The sequence below is a fragment of the Lissotriton vulgaris genome, chromosome 4_1 (assembly GCF_964263255.1).
Source record: "Lissotriton vulgaris chromosome 4_1, aLisVul1.2, whole genome shotgun sequence".
NCBI classification, from domain to species: Eukaryota; Metazoa; Chordata; class Amphibia; order Caudata; family Salamandridae; genus Lissotriton; species Lissotriton vulgaris.
Window position 1 is genome coordinate 678,286,269 of NC_141691.1, and position 26,272 is coordinate 678,312,540.

Consider the following 26,272-nt stretch of genomic DNA (forward strand, 5'->3'; position numbering starts at 1 on the left):
CCATGAAGTACTTTGGCTTGATATCATATATTTGACTCAGGTTGGTACAGTGCCATGTCAGAAGGGTGTGCTTGAAGCTTGTTCAATAGGGGAATTACTATTTTCTTCTTTACAACCTTATTTTCTTGTCTCCATGAGCTTTTGAATAGGTTAAGCCTAAGCTAGAAGCCCAGCGAGAATAAACTTTAAAGTTAGTTGTCAGTCATATATCATTAGGAGACTCCAACGTTTTTTTTCGCGCTTGAATTACCAACTCATCCAATAACAATTTTTGGACTTCGAAAGAGTTCAACCATCTCTGTTACATGAATCTTATAAAACATGTCTTCCACCGCCTGACCATTCAACAGCTCTTAAGACATGCGACTGAAATTGATATGCTGAACTATTTTATGCAGACTTACTAGCTATGCGAAGTGATTTCTGGGCAATAGATAGCGCTACACAAAACAATTCAATAAATGAATACACTAATATTCCTATAGCTGAATATATATATACATACATTGGCATATTTACACATTTAGGTAAATAGCTGCAGCATTACGTTTGGAGCACTAAATAGGTAATTTATAAACTGAATTTTTTTTAAATTAAAATTTCTATTTCTTTCTTGAAATAGCGTAGTTCCCTTTAGTGTACCTCATGCATGTATTTTCCCTTCCAATAAGGGAGACATTTGCAATTTAATTTTCAAACATTTCTAATTGAACGTATATTTTACATCATGCGCTATGCATTGCGGCCATTTTCAGAGAAACATTGCTCACTATGAATACCAAACTCAGTAGCAAACATGCTAGATCTGTGACAGACAGCTTCCCATTGGCAATGTGATATCAGGAGGTCCCTTCTCCTATTTTCGGATGTGCTTCACATGCCTTGTCATCCTGCTCAAAGGATATTGTTTTCATGTTTAAAGTTAGTAATCTGCAGTCTAGACTTAGTAATTTAATAGTAACGTTTTCAAGCTAAAGTGTGAGCCTTCTCAGAAAACACCTAAAAATAGAAAATAGGAGCAAACATACTTTTGCAAACATGTGCAGGAAGTATGCTTGTGATTGGAAGAGACCCATAACGTACTGTATTTCTGAAGTTGAAAATGGCACTCCATTGTGACAACATCCTGTCTGTACAGGCAACGAGGAACTTATTGTCCACTGAATACGTACTGATCTTACATTCACTGCTGACTACATTAGCTCATCAGAGGTAGTGTGTTGTAATGACAGTACTAATTCTGTTTTTACCTGACCTTTACATTAAAGAAAAGAGGAAGGGGGCGTAAATAACATAACATTATAGATGAGTAAAAAGTGAATAATGGGGATGTTTTTCACCTCCGGGTCCAGATTGACATCATAGACAACTCGAGCTTTGCTCTCGTGTGTTTCATTTTTTTTACAACAACAGTGGTCCCATGCAAAAAAGATGAGAGGAAACAATAAATATGGACACAATGGAGACTATATTGAGTGGTATGACTTGTCCAGCCGGACATAGGTCACACATTTTTAGTATACAATTGATAAGTCACATAAAGTACCTTCAACAATTCTTTAGAGTAGGGAACAAGCCTGTACCCTAACACTTACAAATTGGCAAGGTGAAGAGGTAGTGGAGGGACAGAAAAGAATATTTAGGCAGAAGTAAGCGATTTCTGTAAATAAAGCAGTAACAGAAATTCAGTTCACACTATTACAAGCATATCACATTCGGTATACATTTTCTAGTATATGGTGTTTCAACAAGTCGACAGCGTTTCGATCCCATTTACAAAATCAAAGGGATCATCATCAGGACAAAGAGTATGCTAAATAGTACAAGCCACAATAGCCTAGGGGAAAAAAAGAGAGGTAGAACAATATTTTTAGAAACAATTCGTAGAGTAGTGTTTTAAAAACAGTAGGGGTGATTTCATGTCACTCAGAATCTCTTGGCGAAAAACATCCCCATATTTAATTTGTACCCATTTATAACTCGATATGTACCTGCCACAGTGGGATATACAAATCAGGACCAGCTCCAATGTCATTGGTCCAAGCTTAGGGCCAAGAACAATGACGTGGGACTGTAATGGGCAGTGTTGCCCGCTGTGGTGGGCTATAAGGCTATTAGAACATTACTCTTTAAGTGGGTGGAATGTCCTAATTAAAAAAAAGAAGCTTGGCAGGCAGAGGGGGTTTAAACCCCCATGGCAGCTACTGCTTCTTCCACTGCTCCTATTGTGCATGTTTGACAGATATTAACCCTTGCACAATCACAGAACCACCAATTAACTGATAAATACGGGCAGCAACAGCTACAAAAGAGGGAAGAAGCCTCAGTAGCCACTGATTCTCCATCAGCTCTGCCCACTTGATTTTCTTCCTTTGACAAGGCAGAGGGTGAGAGTGACGTAGGGCGTGCAGAAAATACCCCTTCTTCTCTGTGCAGCTCCAGCTATATCTGCATATTAGTGACTCTGTGAACCATGGGAGGGCGAAGTGGGAGGCTCACTATTTTTGCTCTCCCACAATCTCTACCTCTTTAATGCTGTTGTCCAGTCCACATTACCTGAGGCTAGGAAGGTGAGAAGGGGTGTCTGATGCTGTGTATTCAGGCTTTGTAATTCTGATACCTATGGTCTTATTCCAATTTGTAGCCCACAGCAACTTTGTTATCTTCAGTGGAGCTGCCAACATTCCACTGTGCTATTAACAATTAGAGAAAAATTACAAACTGACCTAGCGGACAGGATAGCAGACGAAGTTCGGTCTAATATATCACACCAACGCAGATGATATTTTTTTAAGTGTATCCTGGTAGGCGTTATTTGAAATATTCTATAGAACTCCATATTTCATAATTGCAGAACATCTGTTCAGTAAGGTCTAAATCATGTCCACAAAGTCTCACAGACCCAAAACCTAAACACATTCAAAGAGTGGGAAGAAACAACATTTTTGTCCATGGAAATTATTTTCAAAACAATCAAGAACAGCATTTGTGTATATTTCACACCATAATGTAGATATTTTATTCAATTCACAAAATACATGTTTTGCATCAGCTAATTTGAATGTTTGTTACAGCTAAACATTTACTTTTAAAACAAACATTAGACCGACGCTTCCCTGCAACATACAAAAGACGATGCCAAACTCCCACAATGTACATATTTGAAGAACTGTGATACAACTGAGAGAAATCCAGAATCAGAAGCTCAATTAAAATGGTGTTATTTATTTAAAACATAATTATCTGTAATATATTGGTCTCATGGGTATGTATGACTGTTACTTACTTTTCTTAGATCTTTAAGTTTATTGCCTTGTGTGTTTTATTTGGTTTAGGCAACTTCAGGGATTTTCAGTATTGGAAATCAATCACCAATTGACTACTCTTGTCCTTGATGGCCTCATAGATTAGATCATATATATTTTTTATGAGAAGCAGGTGTTGTGGGGTCACATTGCTTTTCTCAAATAAACCTAAGGCAATGAGAGTGACTAGGACGGTTGACTCCTCTCTTTTTGTATTTCCTATTCTAGATACAAGAGTTTATTTCTTGTTTTTCTTCTTTAAATGAGTATTACGGTATTATAATCAATTGCTTTACAATCTGTGCTTATATACTTAAGCTACTGGATTTTAGAACGAATTTTAATGTGTCTACAATTGTGTATGTAAAAATCTACATATTGATAAAGAATGCTTCTTAAAGCATCTGCCATCTGTAAGATGTCATCATCATCAGCAGAAAAGTAGGATTCGGTGACCATACTTGTGACTGTACTTGGTTGTTGTTTTTTGATTTCCTATCACAAAACATGTGCTGCTGGATGATGACTGGGAGCTTGATCATGAGCGGGTCATTCATTTTGGATCCCTGTGTAAACCCCTGTTTCCACAGGGGTCAATATTACTAGTTGAGTGTTATTTAACATATCTGTTAATTATTGGATGCGTTAAATGCCTCAACCTTCTTTAAGTTTCTGCAGTTCAAACCTGCCGAACTTTACAAGCGAAAAGCATACAGCATTTACCGTATCATGCAGGTTTTGGTGCATTGAACACCAGCAACTCGTAATAGGTGCTATTTATTCCACCTAATCATTAATGTACCCCGTGTATAGTTATTTATTGGATGTGATAAATAGCACTTCTACTTGTAATCAGGCCCAAAGTATCTTAACCTGAGGATACATGAGGAAATTTGCACAGTGTGATATAAAATCAAATGTCACAACCATACATGCTAGCATGTTAATTCATGCGGTGCTCCTCATCCTATCTGATTTAAAGCTTTAAGGATCATGTTCAGGGCTGGATATAAATGTGTTGTCTGCAGAATCATCCGATTAATTAGAGATGCAAAATCTGGAACCTACTTGGCAGCACCTTACATTAGTAAGTTCATGAGGTAGCATTGAGTGCGCAAAGGAAATGTACAGTTAAGAGGCATGAACAATTTTCTCTTTGTTTTGGAAAATATATTAATCTTCCAATTTGGATTTTAAAAGTTAGCAACCAATGGCGCAAAACAAGAGTCCATCAATGCTTGGGATTAAGTAAAATTCTGTTCCCTGCATAAAATAATCATTTGGAAGTGTATTCCATGAAGTATAATAAGAACTCAGGATCTGGATCTTCCTTACTGAATCACAAAATAGCAATTCTACAGCCTCCATCATTTAGTGATGTAGGAACCCTGTTGACGTATAGTTTAGGAGATGCATCTTCTGCTTGTTCAATCATTGTTAATTTTTTACAAGAAACCATTGGTACCTTCAATGTATGATGGGTTCTGTGAGACTAATTCTTGCAGAAAATGATCCACATATTTCCAAATTGGTTGTGCCTATCTTTTACAATCAATCCCACACTGTTTTTTTCAAACATATTTTATTGGGATTTGTTTCAGTGTTCAACAAGATCCACAATATTCAATATTACATGTCATATCACAGCATCATTGCAGGCTGATACCATAGATACACTTACGGTTATTTCTGTGTGCTGCCGCCTACCATCTCTGATCTTACGCATTTATTGGAGTTGTGATGACTTATGATTCGCTCTTAAGTTTCTTTGTATATTACTGAGAGGGAGTCGTCTTTGATCTATATGTAAAAATGTGAAGGGAGGCATTCCATAAATGTCTAGTATTTTAAGCAAAACTATGCAATTTATATAACTTGTTACTTAACTTGATTTGCATTGGGGTCCTTGTTATCTGTTCGTGCTCATGGTGTAAAGTAAGTGTCCAGGGCGTAAAGGCATGGGGTTATGGGTGGGGGAACCAACCCTGCCCTTTAATCAGGCATTGTATGTACTGAGAGGGGGAGTAGTGGAAGTGGAGGCTTCCGCCAACCCTTGCCTTCTCCTGACAATTTGTCAAGTTCTGGTTATACTAGCGCTCTTCTCTTGAGGCTTTCCAATGTCCGGTGCCTGTGCCTCCCCCCATCAGGTCCAGACCACTGTTTGATTAAGTGCTGTTGGTGTCTTTTTCCTCCTCGCTCTGGCCTCCTCGCTCTGGCCTCGGCCTAGGATTTCCCATGCCTCAAGCATCTCTCTCCAGTGCCCTGCTATATTACTCTTTGCAGTCATCGCTATCCATCTCCTAACTAGGACCAGTGCTTAACCTACGAATCTATTTTGTACCTTTCGTTTGGGTGGTAGGGGGAAAAGACCCAACTGGCACACCCCAATTATGGGCTCCAGTACATGACCCACTGCTGTTCCTAAGAATCTAAAACCCTTTACCCAGAACCACTTGTTGTGTGACACAGTCCCAAGTCATATGGGTAAAATCTGCGTCATCATTGTCACATCTCTGGCATTTGCGTGTCTCACCTCCGTATGCCGTCTCAAGTCTGTGTGAGGTGTCATATAGGTCATGTAAGTGTAATTGAATTGTGTGTACTTTAATCTGGTGATATGGGAGACCTTCTTAGGGTATGCTAGAATGTTGTCCCACTCTAAGTCTGTGAGGTCTTTTCCCTAAATTGTTCCCCATCGATCGCTCAGTTTTGTCAGGGGTGCGCAGGTCATTTCCAATTGGGAACCATAGAATCACTTTACCTGGTGTCTCGCAGTACCCAATGTGAGAACCGAGTGTAATATCGCATGTGGCTTGGGCTCAGCCTGCCTCCCCCATAATGCTTCAAAAGTGCGAAGCACTATTTCGTAAGTTAAGAACTGGCCTGGCTTTAGATCATAAACTTTGATCAAATTCCCAAAAGGAGTCAGAGTTGAGCGCTGGTAGCAGTCCCCTGCCGTCTCCAGTACGGCCTCGATCCAGGCCCTCATTAGTGCTGGAGTCAGCGTCACCTTCGGGTTACCATTAGGGAGGCCCACCAGATGCAGAAACTGGGGAGTATAAAGGAGTTTTCCCTGCCTTAAACTGACTACGTTCCCAGCAGCGTAAGTGTGGTTTGTAATAAAGATAGGTGGGAATGGTCACCGCTAGGTCTATCATTTTGTCCAACAACAAGTCAGTATGGTTCCCTAGTTCAGTTAGATCGGTCCTCTTCGGTCCTGGGCCCGCCAACCATTGTGCCAGCCACTGAAGTTGAGCGGCAAGAAAATACAATTCAAAATATGGTACCCCAAGACCCCCTTCGGTAGGTGGTCGCTAAGGCCACTTTCTGTCTCCCCTAATCCAGCAGTGAGTCTAGTTGTTGAAACCAAGAGGCAGGAATTTTGATGGTGAGGTTAGCAAAAAAGTATAGTAATCGTGGTAACATAATCATCATAGAAAGGGAGCCTCGGGCCATTATTGGCAGTTGAAGAGAACACCAAAAACTGACACTTGATTTCAGGGATCTGAGAGCCTTTCCAAGGTTACCCTTGCGTAAATCGTCCAAGCGAGTGGTTGAACTGGATTCCCAAGCAGCGAAAGGTTGAGGGGGCCCAGTTAATTTAATCCACCTTGTGTGGGGGCTCGCCGTGTCGGCTGAGACCGGGAAGAGAAATGTCTCGTATGCGATTAACTTTAAGGCTAGACAAATGCTCGAATCGCTCCAGAAAATCTATCCCTGTTGCAGTTATCACTGTTGCATCATTAAGATATATCAGCAGGTTGTCTGCGTATAGGGAAATTATATGTTTGATTCCTCCCACGGCTATGCCGAATCCCCAGCCACTCTGTCTAAACATTGCCGCCAGGGGCTCCATCATTAGTGCAAACAAGAGGGGCGACAAGGAGCAGCCCTGCCGTTTACCCTGGAAGATCCTGTATTGTGTAGACACTGTCTTGCCTGCCTTTACTCTGGCCTTGGGACAGTTGTAGAGTAGCTTCACCCATTTTACCCAGCCCTCCCCTAGGCCCATGTGTTCCATAGTTGCGAACAAATAGTCCCATCTGACTGTGTTGAAAGCCTTTTTGAGGTCCACTGACAGTAGGGCGTTCTCTGGTGTTGGTCGAGCGTACGGATGGTACATCACTGAGTACATTCTACGCATAGTAAATTAGGTGCTTCTGTCCGGAACAAAGCCATTCTGGTCCATATGAACCAAGCCCGGCATGTGTGGCAGTATACGGAGCGCTAAGTCCTTACTAAGGATTTTAAAATCCAGGTTAAGCATGGAGAGAGGTCAAAAGTCTGTGACCGTTGCCTCTGCTGCAGGCTTCTCGGGCAGCAGAACCACTGATACACTCTGTGTGGTCTCCAGTAGGCCGCCTAGTTCCAGGGGGTCGGCGTATAGCCTCTCAAAATGTGAGGTGATTTTCGTAGTGTAGTTGTAATAAAATTCCGCCGAAAAGCAATCCGGCCCTAGGGTATTCCCTTCGGCCATGCTTTTAATAGCCACCTGGATCTCGTGTACTGTCATTGGCCCTCCCAGCGTCTCCGTCACCTCTCTATCAAGCACACAGGGGGCATAACACTTGCACAAAATCTCTCTGGGATCCAGGGGGTGCCGGGGTTGGGGCCCTGTAGAGGTCTGTTTTGTAGCTACAAAAAGAAGCATTATTGGCCTCAGGTGTATAATGTGGGTCTCCTGCCACTGACTGGACTTGTGTGATGAAATTAAATGAAATGAAATTTAATTTGTAAAGCGCATGGCTGCCCTAGAGCGTCCCAGCGCTAACCCAACAAGAACAGAGACAAACTCGTAGAGAAACCGTTTACTTAGAGGATCTTAGGAAAAAGAAAGAAAAGTTTTAAGGGACTTTCAGAATTTAAGATAGCAGGATTCGGTCCGAATGTGCCTAGGGAGAGTGTTCCAATTTTTTGCTGCATTTACAGTGAAACGGCGTCCCCCTGTGCGAGTCTTCTTGACTCTTGGGACTGTGGCAAGGTTTTACAAATCCGACCGGAGAGCCCGGGAGGATTTATAAGGGCGGATCAGGCACCTAAGAGCCGGGGGGCCTTTGCCCTGGAGCGCCTTGTGGGCGATACACAACGACTTGAAGACTATTCTTTCGCGAACTGGCAGCCAATGGAGAACTCTCAACGCTGATTTAGCCGAGGATCTTCTTGGAGCCCCAAGAAGCATCCTGGCTGCTGCGTTCTGCACCTGTTGCAGGATATTAATGGTGGCTTCCGGAGCCGCTAAGAATAGGGCGTTGCTATAGTCCAGTCTGGATAAGATTAATCCCTGGATCAGTAGTTTCCTGGACTGGAAGGGCAGGAGGGGAAGAACCTTCCGCACTGCCCGAAGCAGGCCAAAGCAGACGCCCGCGACTTTCTGAGCATGTGTCCTGAAGGTTAGGTCGGGCTCAAACCACACCCCCAAGCTTTTGATTTTTTCTTTCGGCGGGGGCAGTTCACCCTTACAGGGAGGCCAAGAAGCTTTAGAGAGAGATGTAAATTGGTGGCCCAGGAGCATGATCTCTGTTTTTGCTCCATTGAGTTTGAACTTTGAGCCAGTCATCCAGGAGAATATTCCGGTCAGGCAGGCTGAGAGATTGTCCAGACATCCATCTTGTTGGGTTAGCGAGACGACTAATTGGGTGTCATCTGTGTAGGTGACTGATTTAATCCCAAAGGGGGCTACCACCTCCTCCAGTGGGGCCATATAGACGTTAAACAAGGTAGGGCTCAAAGAGGAGCCCTGAGGAACTCCACACTGGAGGGGGGTGGATTTGGACAGAACACCATTTTCCCAGATCTTAAACGATCGCTTATTCAACAAGCATTGGAAATGCAATAGGTCTCGCATTAGGAAAGTTTGAGCTATTGGTATTGTAAATGACACTTTTTTTATTTATGTGTTGGTTTTGAAAGTAGCAAAATTAATAGCTTTGTCAGTTACAATGTCAATAGTTTTAACTTTTGCAAATGTGACACCTATAGCATTTGTAATGCAATGTGTGTTGTATTTACGTGACTTAGATGTATTGATATTACAAATAACAATGGCTTTTAATTTTGTAAATAATTAATACTTAAATAAAAGTTATTGTAATTTATAATGGCAATAGCTTAAACGTTTGTAAATAACTTTTGTGAAGATTATGTTCAGTGTATTTTATTGTGACGAAAATCCAAGAACATTGCATTTGCACCTAAACACACACAGAGCCACACACATATAGATGTGGTGGTGGTGGATCTGGGGGGTATGGTGGTGGTGGATATGGTGGTGGTGGATATGGTGGTGGATGTGGTGGTGGTGGTGATGGTGGATGTGGGGGTGGATGTGGTGGTGGTGGAGGTGGTGGATGTGGTGGTGATGTTGGTGGATGTGGTGGTGGATGTGGTGAAAGTGGTGGTGGATGTGGTGGTGGTTGTGGATGGGGTGAAAGTGGTGGTGGATGTGGTGGTGGAAGTGATGGTGGTGGGTATGGTGGATGTGGTAGTGGTGGATGCGGTGGTGGATGAGGTGGTGGATGAGGTGGTGGATGTGGTGGTGGATGTGGTGGTGGATGTGGTGGTGGTGGTGGATGCGGTGGAAGTGGTGGACGTGGTGGTGGATGCGGTGGAAGTGGTGGATGCGGTGGAAGTGGTGGATGCGGTGGAAGTGGTGAATGTGGATGCGGTGGTGGATGTGGTGGTGGATGCGGTGGATGTGGTGGTGGTGGATGCGGTGGATGTGGTGGTGGATGCAGTGGTGGTGGTGGATGCGGTGGTGGTGGTGGATGCGGTGGTGGTTGTGGTGGATGTGGTGGTGGATGTAGTGGTGGTGGTGGTGGTGGTGGTGGTGGTGGATGCGGTGGTGGTGGTGGTGGATGCGGTGGTGGTGGTGGATGTGATGGTGGTGGATGTGGTGAATGTGGTGGTGGATGTGGCGGTGGATGTCATGGTGGATGTGGAGGTGATGGTGGATGTGGTGGTGGATGTGGTGGTGATGGTGGATGTGGTGGTGGATGCAGTGGATGTGGTGGTGGATGCGGTGGATGTGGTGGATGGGGTGGTGGTGGTGGATGGGGTGGTGGTGGATGTGATGGTGGATGTGGTGGTGGTGGATGTGATGGTGGATGTGGAGGTGATGGTGGATGTGGAGGTGGTGGTGAGGGTGGAGGTGATGGTGGATGTGGTGGTGGTGGTGGTGGTGGATGTGGTGGTGATGGTGGATGTGGTGGTGTATGCGGAGGTGGTGGATGCGGTGGTGGTGGATGCTGTGGTGGTAGATGCGGTGGATGCGGTGGTGGATGCGGTGGTGGTGGTGGATGAGGTGGTGGTGGTGGATGCGGTGGTGGTGGTGGATGCTATGGTGGTGGTGGATGCGGTGGTGGTGGTGGATGCAGTGGATGTGGTGGTGGATGTAGTGGTGGTGGTGGTGGTGGAGGATGCGGTGGTGGTGGAAGTGGTGGTGGATGTGGTAGTGGTGGTGGATGTGATGGTGGTGGATGTGGTGAATGTGGTGGTGGATGTGGCAGTGGATGTCATGGTGGATGTGGAGGTGATGGTGGATGTGGTGGTGGATGTGGTGGTGATGGTGGATGTGGTGGTGGATGCAGTGGATGTGGTGGTGGATGCGGTGGATGTGGTGGATGGGGTGGTGGTGGTGGATGGGGTGGTGGTGAATGTGATGGTGGTGGATGTGGTGAATGTGGTGGTGGATGTGGCGGTGGATGTCATGGTGGATGTGGAGGTGATGGTGGATGTGGAGGTGGTGGTGGATGGGGTGGTGGTTGTGGTGGATGTGGTGGTGGATGTAGTGGTGGTGGGAGTGGTGGTGGTGGTGGATGCGGTGGTGGTGATGGATGCGGTGGTGTTGGATGTGGTGGTGGTGGATGTGGCGGTGGATGTCATGGTGGATGTGGAGGGGATGGTGGATGTGGTGGTGGTGGATGTGGTGGTGGATGTGGTGGTGATGGTGGATGTGGTGGTGGATGCGGTGGTGGTGGATGTGGTGATGGTGGATGCGGTGGTGGTGGTGGATGGGGTGGTGGGGGTGGTGGTGGATGGGGTGGTGGTGGATGGGGTGGTGGATGTAGTGGTGGTGGTGGATGTGGTGGTGGTGGATGCGGTGGTGGTGGATGCGGTGGTGGTGGAAGTGGTGGTGGATGTGGTGGTGGTGGATGCGGTGGTGGTGGAAGTGGTGGTGGATGTGGTGGTGCTGGTGGATGTGGTGGTGCTGGTGGATGTGGCGGTGGTGGATGTGATGGTGGTGGATGTGGCAGTGGATGTCATGGTGGATGTGGAGGTGGTGGTGGATGTGGTGGTGGTGGTGGATGTGATGGTGGATGTGGTGGTGATGGTGGATGTGGTGGTGATGGTGGATGTGGTGGTGGATGTGGTGGTGGATGCGGTGGATGTGGTGGTGGATGTGGTGGTGGATGCGGTGGCTGTGGTGGATGCGGTGGTGGTGGTAGTGGTGGATGGGATGGTGGTTGTAGTGGATGTGGTGGTGGATGTAGTGGTGGTGGGTGTGGTGGTGGGTGTGGTGGTGGTGGTGGATGCGGTGGTGGTGGTGGATGCGGTGGTGGTGGATGTGGTGGATGACATGGTGGATGTGGAGGTGATGGTGGATGTGGTGGTGGTGGATGTGATGGTGGATGTGGTGGTGGTGGATGTGATGGTGGATGTGGTGGTGGATGCGGTGGTGGTGGATGCGGTGGTGGTGGTGGATGTGGTGGTGGATGCGGTGGTGGATGTGGTGGTGGTGGATGTGGTGGTGGTGGAAGTGGTGGTGGATGTGTTGTATGTGGTGGTGGATGTGGTGATGGTGGGTGTGGTGGTGTATGTGATGGATGTGGTGTTGGTGGATGCGGTGGTGGTGGTGGATGTGGTGGTGGTGGTGGATGCGGTGGTGGATGTGGTGGTGGTGGATGCGGTGGTGGTGGAAGTGGTGGTGGATGTGTTGGATGTGGTGGTGGATGTGGTGGTGGTGGATGTGGTGAAAGTGGTGGTGGATGTGGTGGTGGTGGTGGATGTGGTGGTGGATGCAGTGGATGTGGCGGTGGATGTCATGGTGGATGTGGAGGTGATGCTGGATGTGGTGGTGGATGTGGTGGTGATGGTGGATGTGGTGGTGGATGTGGTAGTGGATGTGGTGGTGATGGTGGATGTGGTGGTGGATGTGGTGGTGGTGGTGGTGAATGCAGTGGTGGTGGATGGGGAGGTGGTGGTGGTGGATGGGGTGGTGGATGTAGTGGTGGTGGGTGTGGTGGGTGTGGTTAAAGTGTTGGTGGATGTGGTGGTGGATGTGGTGGTGGTGGATGCAGTGGTGGTGGTGAATGTGGTGTTGGTGGTGGATGCGGTGGTGGATGTAGTGGTGGTGGAAGTGGTGGTGGTCGGGTTAGATGTGGTGGTGGATGTGGTGGTGGTGGATGTGGTGAAAGTGGTGGTGGATGTGGTGGTGGTGGTGGATGTGGTGGTGGTGGGGGATGTGGTGGATGTGGCGGTGGATGTCATGGTGGATGTGGAGGTGATGGTGGATGTGGTGGTGGATGTGGTGGATGTGGTGGTGGATGTGGTGGATGCAGTGGATGTGGTGGTGGTGGTGGTGGATGCGGTGGTGGTGGTGGATGCAGTGGTGGTGGTGGATGGGGTGTTGGTGGTGGATGCAGTGGTGGATGGGGTGGTGGTGGTGGATGGGGTGGTGGATGTAGTGGTGGGGGGTGTGGTGGATGTGGTGGTGGTGGGTGTGGTGAAAGTGGTGGTGGATGTGGTGGTGGGTGTGGTGGTGTATGTGGTGGTGGTGGATGCGGTGGTGGATGTGGTGTTGGTGGATGCAGTGTTGGTGGTGGTACCTGGGTTGGGTTGTTTATAAATGATGTGATTGCAGTTCATCTATTTGATCTCCTCGACGACCATATGGTTGTAGGAAATGGTATATGTATTGGCCATGAAATAAAATACAGTTAAACCTAAAACAGCAATTTGTGGATTATAGATAGTCTCTGTGGGCCTAATGTATGAAAGGATTTTTCTCGTCTCTATGGGGAATATGTGTTAATGTATAGGGGCCTTTGAAGCTCTGTCACCTACATGCCCTTGCAATATGGTGATATTCCCTTTCTATTCTGACCAAGCAGAATTTTAATGCTACCATTTATAGAAGTGGGAAGTGACGAGCAAAACGTTTTTTAATTCCTGTAAATCGAAGGAGTTTGTGGATGTTCTGTACTTTTTGCATGGTCGCACCCTTGAACATAGTACTCCTGAAACTCCACAGAACTGTCTGCAGTGGCGGTTGGTGACATTTAAAAATGATGCGGCACACAGTCAAGCTCACAAACACACATACAATATCATAAATACATCAACACAAAAACGCAGTCAAGCACAGAGGGAGTTAGAAAATGCAAAAAACATAGAAGTTTCACTTACCTTTGAGCACGTCCTCACTCTCTCCAGTCCGTGACTCAGACGCATCTAAGCAGGAGGTGACGTAGCAAAGCAAACTACACTGTATCCAACCCAGACACTACTCAGAGCAGCATCTGGATTGGCTGGTGCAGGCTAGCTCAGCGCTTTGAAAGGCACTGGGGTCCTGTGCCTGCTCTCCAACCCAGGTTGGAGAGTTTGAACTGCTAATGTCGGTTTGGCCGTATCAAGGTAGTTGGCCAAAATAACATGTGCATTTCAAAGTGAAGGCACCACTCGTCATTGTTTGCATTTAGCAACAATGACGCACTGGCCCTGCCCTCTCCATTCGGCAGAAAGCTGGAAAAGGAAAGTGGTATTAAACCATTTTATTTTCCAGCTTTCTATGCAGCAGTGTGTGTGTGTGTGTGTGGGGGGGGGGGGGGGTGCTCGTATGGAGGCCCCGCCACTGACTGTCGGTAGTATTAACCTCCGTGTGAGGGTTCCAATGACAATTCATTCTAATTCTGTTAATCAGAATCCAGATGTGCAGCCTATTACTTTAAAAAAAAAACATTTTTAGGAACCTAATTTTGATTTGGTTCATCATTTTTTTTGCCTCTGGTCCCTTTTGGTGTCCAGGAACTATCATGGCTGCTTCGGGGCGGGGGTTGTTGGACCTGTTGATTTCTCTAGTAAAGGAGAGATGCGCTGGCACAGCAGCTGCCCTAACATGTCGGAGAAACTGTGGAATTGGAGGGAAAATCTTTATTTGGATGAATGTTGGTGGTGCTCCAATGTCTCCGACATGTTGATGAGATTAAAACTTCCTTACTGAATAACGTGATGCACGCTCATGTGTCACTCGTTTGTTCCAAAGCACTGTGGTAGTTGTGCGAGGCACCACAAGGGCCAGAAGGAGTGAACTTGATGCAAAGTATAAGGAAACTGTTGACTGTATTGTGTAAAATACGGTTTGCAGATTACATGACTATAAGTGCAGTTTTGACATAGAGCTTGTCAAATATTGCACATGAATACATATGTGTTTTTACATGCCACTCGGTCAATTGCAGTCTTTCAGGACAGAACTTTAACAAAACTGAGCTCAAATTGATTGTAAAATGGCAATTGAAAGGAGGATGCAGAAAAAGATGTTGGAAGTGCAAAAGCAAGGCTTTTAAACAAAGCAAATTGGATTGTTTTCGAGACTGAAATGTATGCTAGTAAAAGATTCAGTGATCCCGGCTCAGAGCGCTGGCTTCCAAATATGGGCGGAGCGGGGAGAGCGGCAGGAGGGTGTGAAGCAGCAGGGGCCTGAGACGCGGCCGCCTTTGATGTGGTAATGCAGGCAAGCGGCTGGTGGCATTGTGCACGCGCTTTCACATGCACTGGAAGAAATCGCCTGGGAATCGCCTGATCTCGGTAAGCTCTGTTTAAGCTGCTATATATCGAGCTCCCGCTCAATGCGCATGCGCATTGAGATAGGTCGCTCGACCTAAAAAGGATTCAAGCCATCTCAGGGCCAATCCTGTTATGCCCAATCTGGCGAGACGGTGGACTAATATTTTATGGTCCACCGTATCGAACGCTGCACTTAGATCCAGGAGGATCACAACTGCGGCTCCTCCTGAATCTAAGATGCACCTTGCCTCCTCTGCCACCACTATAAGGGCTGTGTCAGTGCCCTGTCCCGGGCGAAAACCCGTTTGGGAGTCACTCAGCCGGCCATTGCATTCTAAGATGGTGGACCCTTGTGTCTCAGGCCTGACTAACCATGTCAGTAATCTACCTGGCCTCCCCTCCTCTTCCTGCACCTTAGTGTGATATCCCTTGTAATCATGACAGCGCAGCCTACTAAGTGCCTGATGATACAATGCGCATGTTTGATTCAGGGTGTCGAGTGCGTTATCTAGTGTATGCAAAGTGTCTTCTAGGGTTACAAGCTCAGATCTCTGTGCCCTATCGGTTGTGTCATACAAATTCCCCTTAACATACAAGGGCTTCTACGTTGTTGAAGTATACTCAGTCTTACTTACTCCTGGCGTTGTTGAGATAAACAGTGTTTTTTTTATAATGTATAATGGCACCTCTTCTCTATAAAGATCAATGTGCTCTCCATTAGTTTTATTCAAGCTCAGTCATTGTAATATCATTGATTCTAGTTCATATTTCCCAATCCTTGGATACTCCAAGATGGTGCACGTTTACCCTGTAGCGCACTGTCAAGCAAACTAATGACATATTCGCCAATACACGCACATGCGCAGTATTAGTCCCAATAAGCTTTCTAGTTTGTGCCACACAATTGTGGCATTTCACTTGCTGTTTACTGGATCCATTTCTCAGTGCTTATGCAGTCACGGTTGGCAGTGTTGGACTTATTGATTATCAAGACTTGATATGGATCTTGACACTGTACTATATAAGTGTGTCACTTTCAATTGAAAAACCGAGTTTGCACCTTTCAGTAAGTTTTGGAGTCTGAAGTATAGTTTTTTCAGAGTACTTCAATGGTATATGCTTAACTTGACATTCGTTGTCTTTCAGTGAGCGGATTCCTGAACTTTTTGTGGGTTGGATTTACTCTTTGCACCCATGCATAGGACTTCACCTATGGGTGTAACCATGATGTTCGCTGTGAATCCGTTCCCGTAGAATGTATGTGTTTTCCTCGTGCTTTAAATCCCACCCATGCTCACCCACTTGGAGTGTGGAATTTGATCTAATGGCGAGTGAGTAGAAACCCGATTTCTCCAAAGTTTTCTTTCAAGTGGCCCACAGGGAAAGCAGGGGGTGAGAAGCAAAACGCACTTCGTTACATTCGGTGCTGGCCGTTATACCAGGACCTGACTGTAAAATTAATTCAGATAATATTGTCAGGGCTTGATTTCTTTAGAATGGAAGCAGTCAGCCATAACAAAGGATTTTTCAAGTTCTTTTGTTTTGGAATATGCCAGCACCAAGGAGGAAACACTGCGCCCTTTGTGTTTTACAGTTTATCTTAACCTCCTGGATTTAGCAATGTTGACATCAGAGAACGGTTTTTAACAACGTCCTTGCCCTGACCCTGAACCAGACACAATTCACTGTACATGTGTTCGTGAAACTGTTTAACTAGCGCGATAGACAAAGCGGAGGAGAAGCAGGCAGACAGTGAAAGAGAAATGTGGAATAACAGGAGGAAAGCAGGCATGTAGGGAGACAGGCAGCTAGCCAAACTATCAGAAAAACAGGCTACTAACTGGAGGGACAAAAAGACTTAGACAGAGGCAGTTAGGCAATTGAATATTTGGACTGCTTGACAAAAATAAGAACGAGACAGACAAGAAAACAGACAAAGAGATTTAAAGGGGGGCTATCGGTCGGAGGGACAAGCAGGTATACAAAGAGATGAGATGTCAGATAGATAGATGGACTAAGAATCTGACAGAGAGTGTGTGACGAACAGGTAGCTGAGGAAAGAGCAAATCAATGCAGGTAGATGAAGTCGGACATGACTTAGACAGATTTACTCATATAAAACAACATACAGGCAAAAAGGCAAATATATATCACCTAGTTGCGAACCAAGAGCCGTACAGAGCAGAGAGATAAATAAAAGTGAGGTAGACAGGCAAACATCCAGGCTCTTCTACAAACAGACAAAGTGCCAAATCGATGGAGAGTCAGACAGGCAGGCAGAAGAAGAATTAGGCAGACAGATAAAATATAGATTTGTGACCAAAGACATACTGACAAATCAGACAGAAGGACACATGGAAGACAAGGCAGGCATTAGCCAAACAGACAGATAGATGAATGTGGACAACAGACAGACAGGTAGGTGAAGAATCACAGACGAAGCAAGAGATAATCCAAAAGTCAAAGAGAGAGAGGAAACGAGTCACCTGGATTGATCAAAAGTCAAGCAGATGGACTGTCAGTCAATTATTCAATCAATCGTGGGTTTGTTGAGCCCGACTACTCACCCGTAAGGGTCTCAAGGCGCTGGGGAGGAGGGGAAGTGCAGGTTCCAGTCCATCAAGGAGGACAGACAGAAAGAAAACGAGCCAGACATGCAGTTGAAATAGACACATTCACAGAGACAGAAAGGAAGACATTAATACAAAGAGAGAGACGAAAATATAGACAGTCGCCAATATAGCTTCCAACAGACTTACAGATGAGGAGTGCAAGGATGAAAGAAGGCAACAACCACATACAGCTGTCAGCTCTACCCAATTGTTTTCCTTTGCCCTCTGGCGTTTTCCTGTGTTTTTTGGTTTCAGCAATAGTTTGAGGGGCGGGTAGCCCCTAAGTGCCCCTCAAACTACAGATTATGTGTCTAAACTTCAGTCTTGAGTGAACCATGATAGCTGAGAATCTCATTTGTCTCACCATCCTTTGTGCTAGGAGAGTAGTGCACTTGGCCAAGTCCTGACTGGTGGAAGGTGATTTATAAAGTTTGTGGTTCCCAGGAGCACCCAGGGGAGTTAACAGTAAGACTCCCATCGTACAATTTCCTGAGGCTGGGGGCAAACGTGGCGCCTTTGTGTGTGTATAATTGTTTTTAATTTAGTATAGTGATTTTGAGCATTAACTTGCAGCTATTGCTGGCATGACCTTCAATGAATTATCTGACTTCAGATAAGGGATGAGAAACTTTCCCAATACACCTACGTTAGGGCTGACAATAAAGATTCACATAATGCAGAGATGTCTTTCGGAAGATGGGGGATGAGTGTTGCCCACAGAGAGCACTACCACCTTCCTCTTCATATTGGTGTTACCTTTGTTTCAGGTAGTCTGGAGGGAATGCACATAATTTCCCCCTAGAGATGTCCCTGTAGGGTTAAATTGAGCCCCTAAGCGTAGGCACAGGCCCATGCCCAAAATCCTCCCAAAGGAGTGAAAACGGACCCAAGTTTGCCACCTTTGAAGGGTGAATGTGCATTTGCGCTGACAGGGGGCAGGCCCGCTGCTAGTCTCCCACCTTTGGTGTATAAACTGGAGGTGTCTTGCTGCTGAACTGCTTCTGAACTTGGACTTGCATATGCCCATTCTTGCTGGAGTGTCTTCAGAGTGTAGAGATTAAGTGCTGCCCAATCCCTTCTGGGTGGGACTAAACCAAGACCCTGCTTGCTGATGGTGCCCTTGCCCAGACTGGAAGACCCTTCCTGCCCTAAGGAGACTCTCACAACCTTCAGCAGCAATGGAGACAGCTGCCGGAAGAATGACGCTGCTGATTTATTTTTAGGTGGTGGTTATTTAGTCTAGTGTGCACACCCCTGCTTTTGCACCAGCTTTTATAACTTATTATATTTTTCATCATTGCTAGCTTGATCTTGCTGAACACGGTGGTCCTGCTATGTTGTGGTTCACTCTGAACCCCTTGAACTCATGCACCCCCAGCTCCTCTGCTTTCTCACTGACTCCTTAAGGTTAGCACATATATGTATGCAAGCTCAGGCGTAATATCTCCTTGCCTTGCAGTTACCTTTGATAACATTGCATCTGTAGTATTTGCTGGTCTATGCCTTACATTAATGCCCACAAGCATATACATTTCGGACACCTTGACGTAACTTAACAAATGCAAAGTATACTGATTTGACAGGAAGGTGTTCAGATCATCCATAATTATCAGCTGTAGGTGTCTTGGAAGGTGCTCGCGAATACATAGGATTGCAAACTCCAGATATTGCACTTATACTACAATAACTACATTGCATTGTTGTTGCTTTTACTATCCGCTTGCAGGCTTGTGTGCGCATTTTCTGAGTTGAATTGAGATTAGAACCTTAAAACGTCTTGCAAACATATTGAGGTTAGCAAATGGACCTGATGAAAGTATTGAATTGTGTTTATCACTCCTCTGCTTGACATTATGATTCTCAAATGTACAGCCCTGGCTCATTGTATCATATTGTGTGGCATTGATATGGTGTATAGTACTGTGCTGTGTATTGTGCTGTACACTTTCCATTTGATCCCATGTTATTTGTCCTGCAAATATATTTTCTATTTGAAGTGTAGTGTACACCTAACTCTTAGCTGGACATTGAACTTTATTGTTGCTTGGGTTACTCTGTTTTGCTCTGCTTACCCCCTCTTGAGTTAAGCGTTGGGCTGCTTACTTATGTTTAGTCGGAGCGACAACAATGTCTAAGGGAAATGTGTTCTTATCACTACTGAGTCAAGAAATAACCCAATACAAAGAAGAAAAGGAATCACAAAGATCACCAATATTGACGGACCACCAAGCACTAAAAATGATTTATGGCAACAAAAAAGAAAATGTACAACCAAGGACAGAAAGGTGGGGAAGAACGTTGATGGACTACGAATTGAAAATAATTAACAAGCATGAAAGAGAACAAAATCTAGCTGACTACATGTCCAGACATCCACGGCCATACAAAAAAGACGCAAGCACAAGGGCGGACGATCACCTAAAAGACATCATAGAAAACAACGCACCGATACCAGCAACAATGTCAGAACTAGAACAAGAGACAAAAAGAGACACCACCATGCTAGAGATCCAGAAAGTGTCGAGGCAACAAAGATGGAGACACACAAACAACAACAGCCTCACGGATCAAGGAGTCAGCAGAGAAGAACCATCAACGCTCGAGACAATAAGTGAAGAACTGTTGGAAGCAGAGAAGGGCATCTTGATGAAGGAGGCACGGAGAGTAACATCATACAGACTGAGCAAGACGAGAAACAGCTCACATTTAGAGGAGCACGAGAGGACTTTGGCGCAGGAGAAACAGCAGCAAAAAGAAAGGACAAAGACATACAATGAGCAGAGCGGACAGGCGCCACCAAAAAAAATCAAGGCAAGAGGCACCGCATGACCAGGACCAAAGGTGGTGAGACAGAAATAATATCGATAATAAGACAACAGGTCCTCCAAAGATTCACTGGCGGTGACGAAAGTGAAAGGATCGATGATAATGGCTGCCTCCGAACGACAACGAATAACAAGAAAGAGATAGCATTTCAAGGAGCTGAAGGCGGAGGAAGAAGAAATGGCAGCGACAACTGCAGCCACATGGAAGGAGGAAGATAAAGGACAAGGAAGCGATGGAGACACTAGATCACGAAGGACATGCAGTAAACAAGAGACTCATTGAAGAGATGTAGAATGACAAGTACTTTCTCTCTCTCTCTCTCTCTCTCTCTCTCTCTCTATCTCTCTCTCTCTCTCTCTCTCTCTCTCTCTCTCTCGTTTCGTTCACCTCCATCAATATAACTGTGAATGAGGACTATGATAAATGTGTCACGAACATTTGTTTGCAACAAGGGGGGAGATGTCGTGACCCGACAATGTGGGCGACTGACAGTAGGGCATTAGGACCCTGTGGGCCCTCAGGCAGAGTGACCAAGTCATCGGACACCAGATCCGGTGACAACACAGGAAAGAGGACAGACGATGACCATGGGACGGACGAGGACGGATGTGCTGACCAGCAGCTGCACGAGGTGCTGCCCAGCAGTAACAAGAAATGCCAATAAAGAAATATCGGACTAACCTGTGTCCTTTGTTCATTGCACCCCCGGGCTCACACGAAGAACACGACAACTGTGTGGCTTGACTGCTGTTTGCTTAGCACCAAAAGCATTCTTTCTTTTATAGATTTCTTTGGCCCCTAAAATGACTCTCTCTGGGGAACGAAAACACACAGTTTCATAGCATGACATTAAGTAAAAAGACAACACTTGAATGTTACTTGCCCAGAAAGCCAATCAAGCTATTGGCTTCCAAACCAACCTAAATTGCACCTACTTGCACATGATTTTCATTGGCTGGTAACGTGCATGATTTTGTTGCAGAGAGGAAATAGACAAGTAATACAGTGGGCTTTTCCGTGCGACCATCATGATAGACATAGTAACATAGATTCATCATATAACCTTGTAATGTTTCAAACACACACTCCTTCAACCGAGAAAGCTGGAGACAAATATTATTTTACATGTACAGTGATAAAACATGGCTGCAGCTGAAGTTTAATAATTGTTTGAAAAGCGATGAAAACAATGCTTGTGCACAACATTCAGACATGGACTAGGCCATAACTAGGCCGAGTATGGCCTAGTTATGTCAACTAAACCAAACCTACATTAAGCAATATTTTTCTAATGCTTTCACTCTGCTGTACTGAACATTTGGTTAAAAATGTGTTTTTTTTTCATTATTATTAAGATCCTGCAAGCCTCACAGAACGACCTGCAGAAGAAAAAGAGGCACGCCCCTGCGCCACCTGTGCCGGTGATGCCAAACAACACAGGAGAGGAAAAGGAAAACAGGAGAAGTGCCATTGGTGAGAAGAACATATTTTCTGCTTGTTTGTGACCAGTTTTCTTTAGTTCCTAGTTGTGCTTGAATACTGTGGCTTTCCTAACAATTTCTTGCATGAATTGCTTACAAAACTCAATTAACACTGAATAAAGGCCAGGGCCTCTAGATGTCTCTTCTGAGAACAATTCAGCCAGTCTGAGTTTGAGAGAATGGTGTGTGCATGGCTGTGTGAAGGAGAAGCTACATCTGTAACCAGCGACGTTGCAGGCTCTTTGGGAAAGTTAGTTTGGGGTGGATAGGGGGGAGGGTTTGTAGTGTTTATAACATTTCAATTGAGGTAAATCTCCAATATTCAGTGATAAGACAATAGTCATGATCTAAACTTGCAATAACAATGGCTTAGTTGAGATTCTTTGGGAAAGTTAACCTGAAAGCGAACACTACTCTTCCTACTTGATTAAGAGGTCCTTATGGGATTGAGATTTATATGGACCACCTAAAATGTTGATATTGTGGCATAAGATATTTACTTCATTCCACAAATGCATCATATTCATAGTTATCACTTGGAAATGGGGTAAAAGTTGCAGAATTTGGTGCCTTTCTAACTGAATTCCTCTTGTCTCTGGAATTACCAGATATTTTTCCTCAAGTAGATCTCATAGAGTTAAACCTGCCTTAATGTTTTTATTTAGAAGTTTTCTATAGCGCTAACAAGACCCGAAGGTAGCAGAGCGCTTTACAGTAAAAGGAATGAAAAGGTGGACAAAAAGACACATAACAAATAAAGGTGATCATCAAATGACAATTAGGGGGGAGGAGAAGTTCGTACAGTAGGACTTCTTGGTAATAGGATACAGAGTTATCACATAGTTCTGGGGATGGATGTTGATCCTAGTTACCCAGGCCCTAGGGAACGGATGAGGAACAAGGATTTGAGTTGGCTCTTGAATTCCGCATAGGACGGTATGGTTCTGATATGCGGGGGGATAGAGTTCCATATTTTGGGGGCATTTCCTGTGAAGGAGCAGTCCGCAGTTTTCTTCTTTCTGGTTTTTGGTAGGATGAGCAGCAGGGAGTTAGAGCTTCTCAAGATTCTACTTTGGCCAGCTTTTGTGAGTTTGTTTGCCAGGTATTCTGGTTTTCCAGTGTGGAGGGCCTTGTGGGTTAGGCAGGCCGTTCTGAAGGTGCTACGCATATCCACCGGGAGCCATTCAAGTTCTTTGAGTGCAGGGGAGATGTGGTCGAATTTTTTGCATCCTGTGATCATTCTTGCTGCCGCATGCAATGTTGTTTTTAATGAAGCCAGGTGTGATTTGGGGATGCCTGTTAGGATTGAGTTCCCATAGTCCAGTCTAGATAGAACTAGAGATTGCGTGGCTAGTTTAAGGTCCTTGTTGGGAATGAAAGGTTTGATTTTGTTCAGAAGTCTGAGGTTAAAGAATGCGCTTTTTGCCGAGTTCTTAATGTGGTTAGTCAAGGTTAGTTTGGGGTCTAAGGTGAAGCCCAGAGATTTTACGGAATCAGCTAGCGTGAGAGAACCTTTAAGAGCATCAATCGACTTCAGCCACTCGATGATTTGAGGGTTGTCTTCTTTGTTTGAGATGAGAAGAGTTTCGGTCTTGTCGGGATTGAGTTTCAGGTGATTCTTTGTCAGCCAATCTTGAACATCATTTAAGACGGCATTTAGTCTGTGGATGTCGTTGAGTGAAGAGGTTTCCAGGTAGATCTGTGTGTCATCCGCGTAGAGGTGGAAGTGGATATTGGCATTCCTGAGTAGTTTGGCGAGCGGTTCCATATAGATGTTGAAGAGCTGAGGAGAAAGTACTGATCCTTGGGGGACACCCTTGTTGACTTGCTGGGATTCGGAGGTGAAGTTCTTCATTTTTATTATTTGCGAGCGGTTGTGTAGAAAGGAGGAAAACCACTCGAGAACTACCTCGCCGAGGCCAGCTCTTACTTGCAGAGTCTTGATGAGGAGCTTATGGTCCACCGTGTCGAAAGCTGCGGATAAATCAAGGAGTATGAGGAGGCAGCATTTGTCAGCGTCAAGGGAACCGTGAATGTCGTCTATGATGTTCAGCATCGCGGTTTCTGTGCTGCGGCCTTGTCTGAAGCCGGATTGGAGGGGGTCTAGGAGATTGATGTTATCCAGATGATGAGTCAATTGCAGGAGAACGCATCGTTCCAGTGTTTTGGCGAGTAGAGGGAGGTTAGATATCGGTCTGAAATTGTTCAAGTCAGTAGAGTCAAGACCGGGTTTTTTCAGCAAAGGGGTGACTTGTCCCATTTTTAGACAGTCGGTGACCACTCCGCTTTGTAGGGAGCTGTTTATGATTTTTCCCCAGATAGGTGCTAAGGTGAGCTTCATTTTTTTGATTAGTGAGGGAGGAATGGGGTCTGAGATGTGAGCTGAAGGTTTGGAGGTCGAGATCAACGAGATTATCTCGGTTTCCTGCACGTGGCGAAAGCTTAGCCAACGGAGGGGGGAGGAGCCGGATGGTAGGGCCTGTGGGATGGCCGCGTTGTTCTTCGGGAGGTGTGAGTTGTTGATGTCTAGAGATAATTCAATTTTTAAGACTTTATCGTTGAAGAAGGTGGCGAAGTTATCGCATAGTTCTTTGGACTCCTGCAGGGGTGAGGGCAGAGGCTTGGATGTTTGACGTCTGATTATGTTGTAGAGCTCCTTAGGTCTGTTTTTGGAATTGGCTAGTGCCTCTCGGAAGAAGCTGGATTTCTTGTTTTTGATGTGGTTGTTGTATTTCCTGCGTGCTGTTTTTAGTTGTAAGCGAAGGATGGCTGTTGGGTTGTTTCTCCACTTTCTTTCTTTGGCTCTCAAGGATCTTCTTTCTGCGTTGAGGTCCGCATTGAACCAGGTTCTAGAAGGGGTGGTACGGCTTCTTTTGAGCTTTAGTGGAGCTAGATTATCGAGAATGGAGACTAGCTCGGAGTTGTAGTGGTCGATGAGATCATTGGTCAAGAGGTGCAAAGAGTTGTCTGGAAGAAGTGAACTTAGTTGACCTTCTAGAATGTCTTGGGGTACTTGGGAGAGGTTTCTTGACCATTTGGGGGGGTCTTGGGGAGGTTTAAGCAGGATGATGGGGTGATTGATGTGAAATAGGATCATATGATGATCTGACCAGTCAACAGGTAGTATGTGGTTGACCGTGATGGAGTTCTTTTGTGCGATGATGGCGTCCAGTGTGGCTCCTTTGTAGTGTGTCTCCTCAGTGCAATGTTGAGTAAGGTTGTTGCAAGGGTGTAATGTTTATTTCACTTGCTACTTACCTCATGTGGAAAACTCTGCACTGATTTGAAGATGTATTGAAATTTTGCCTCATAATATTAAATATGGCTTCGTCATGCACACAGGAAGGGTGTCTACTCATCAGAGTCAAATTTGGGGGGGGGGGCTAAGAATACATTTCGGGGGGGGGGCTGATTTCTCAATTAAAAGGCAGAGTGGAGCTGCAGGGGCTCTAAGCAGGGAGGGAGGGACATCAAAGCCTCATTAAGAAGGAAAAATGTGTTTAAAAGACCTGTGAAGTACTCGGGTGCGGCTGTGTGTGCGCCCGGGAAGCAGTCTCATCCCAGGCTGCCACACACGATGGGGGGGGGGGGGGCTGAAGCCCTTTAAGTCTAATGGGCGTTGCGCGGCTGCTACTCATTTATGTTTTCCCCTCTGGAATTTACCCATCTGGCGACAGCTCTCAGCTGGGAGTCCTTTATATCTCCATTAGAAAGACCCATTGTCATATTGCTTCTTTGCATGCCAAAGCATCATTCAACTTAGAGTTTGGGGAAGCACCAGGTTTACACTGGCGAAGCCACCACTGACAGTGCTAGAGTAAACCTTTGACCTGGCATCGCATCCCATCCTCCTAAGGTCGTCAGGTCACAGTGACATTTATCCCGCCCTGTTAAGTCTGTGGGGCAACTGTCACTGATTTTGTCTGGCCATGTCTAGCATACAGTGCGCGGCAGGACACATTAAAACAAAATAAAGAATGGCCTCCAGGCATAAGGAGAAAAACCTCTGTGTGTCAGCCCATTTGTTTTTTATTTAGAAAGAACAAGCTCTTCCTTTGGGGGTTTGTTTTTGCTAAACACAAATGTTAGCTGAGCGGGTGCTTTAAACATGGCACCCGCTTGGCAAATCTGCATTGCTATGAAGGGAGCTGCAACAGCAATATTGACTCCTTTCTCACAGCACATAGATACCCTCCAGGAAGGTGGGAATTTCTAACTAAGGGATATGATCTTCCAGTACTATGGAGGAGGCTGTGGCCTCCAC

At 45.5% G+C, this 26,272-nt stretch overlaps 1 protein-coding gene across 1 annotated transcript in view; it reads left to right on the plus strand.

The window, feature by feature from the left end:
- COBL (cordon-bleu WH2 repeat protein) overlaps nucleotides 1–26,272 on the plus strand; it is a 955,089-nt gene that overhangs the window by 664,249 nt on the left and 264,568 nt on the right. The window contains exon 9 of the mRNA XM_086964957.1: nucleotides 21,883–22,000. Coding sequence (XP_086821083.1) covers nucleotides 21,883–22,000 — 118 coding nt within the window. The remainder of the gene's footprint in view (nucleotides 1–21,882; nucleotides 22,001–26,272) is intronic.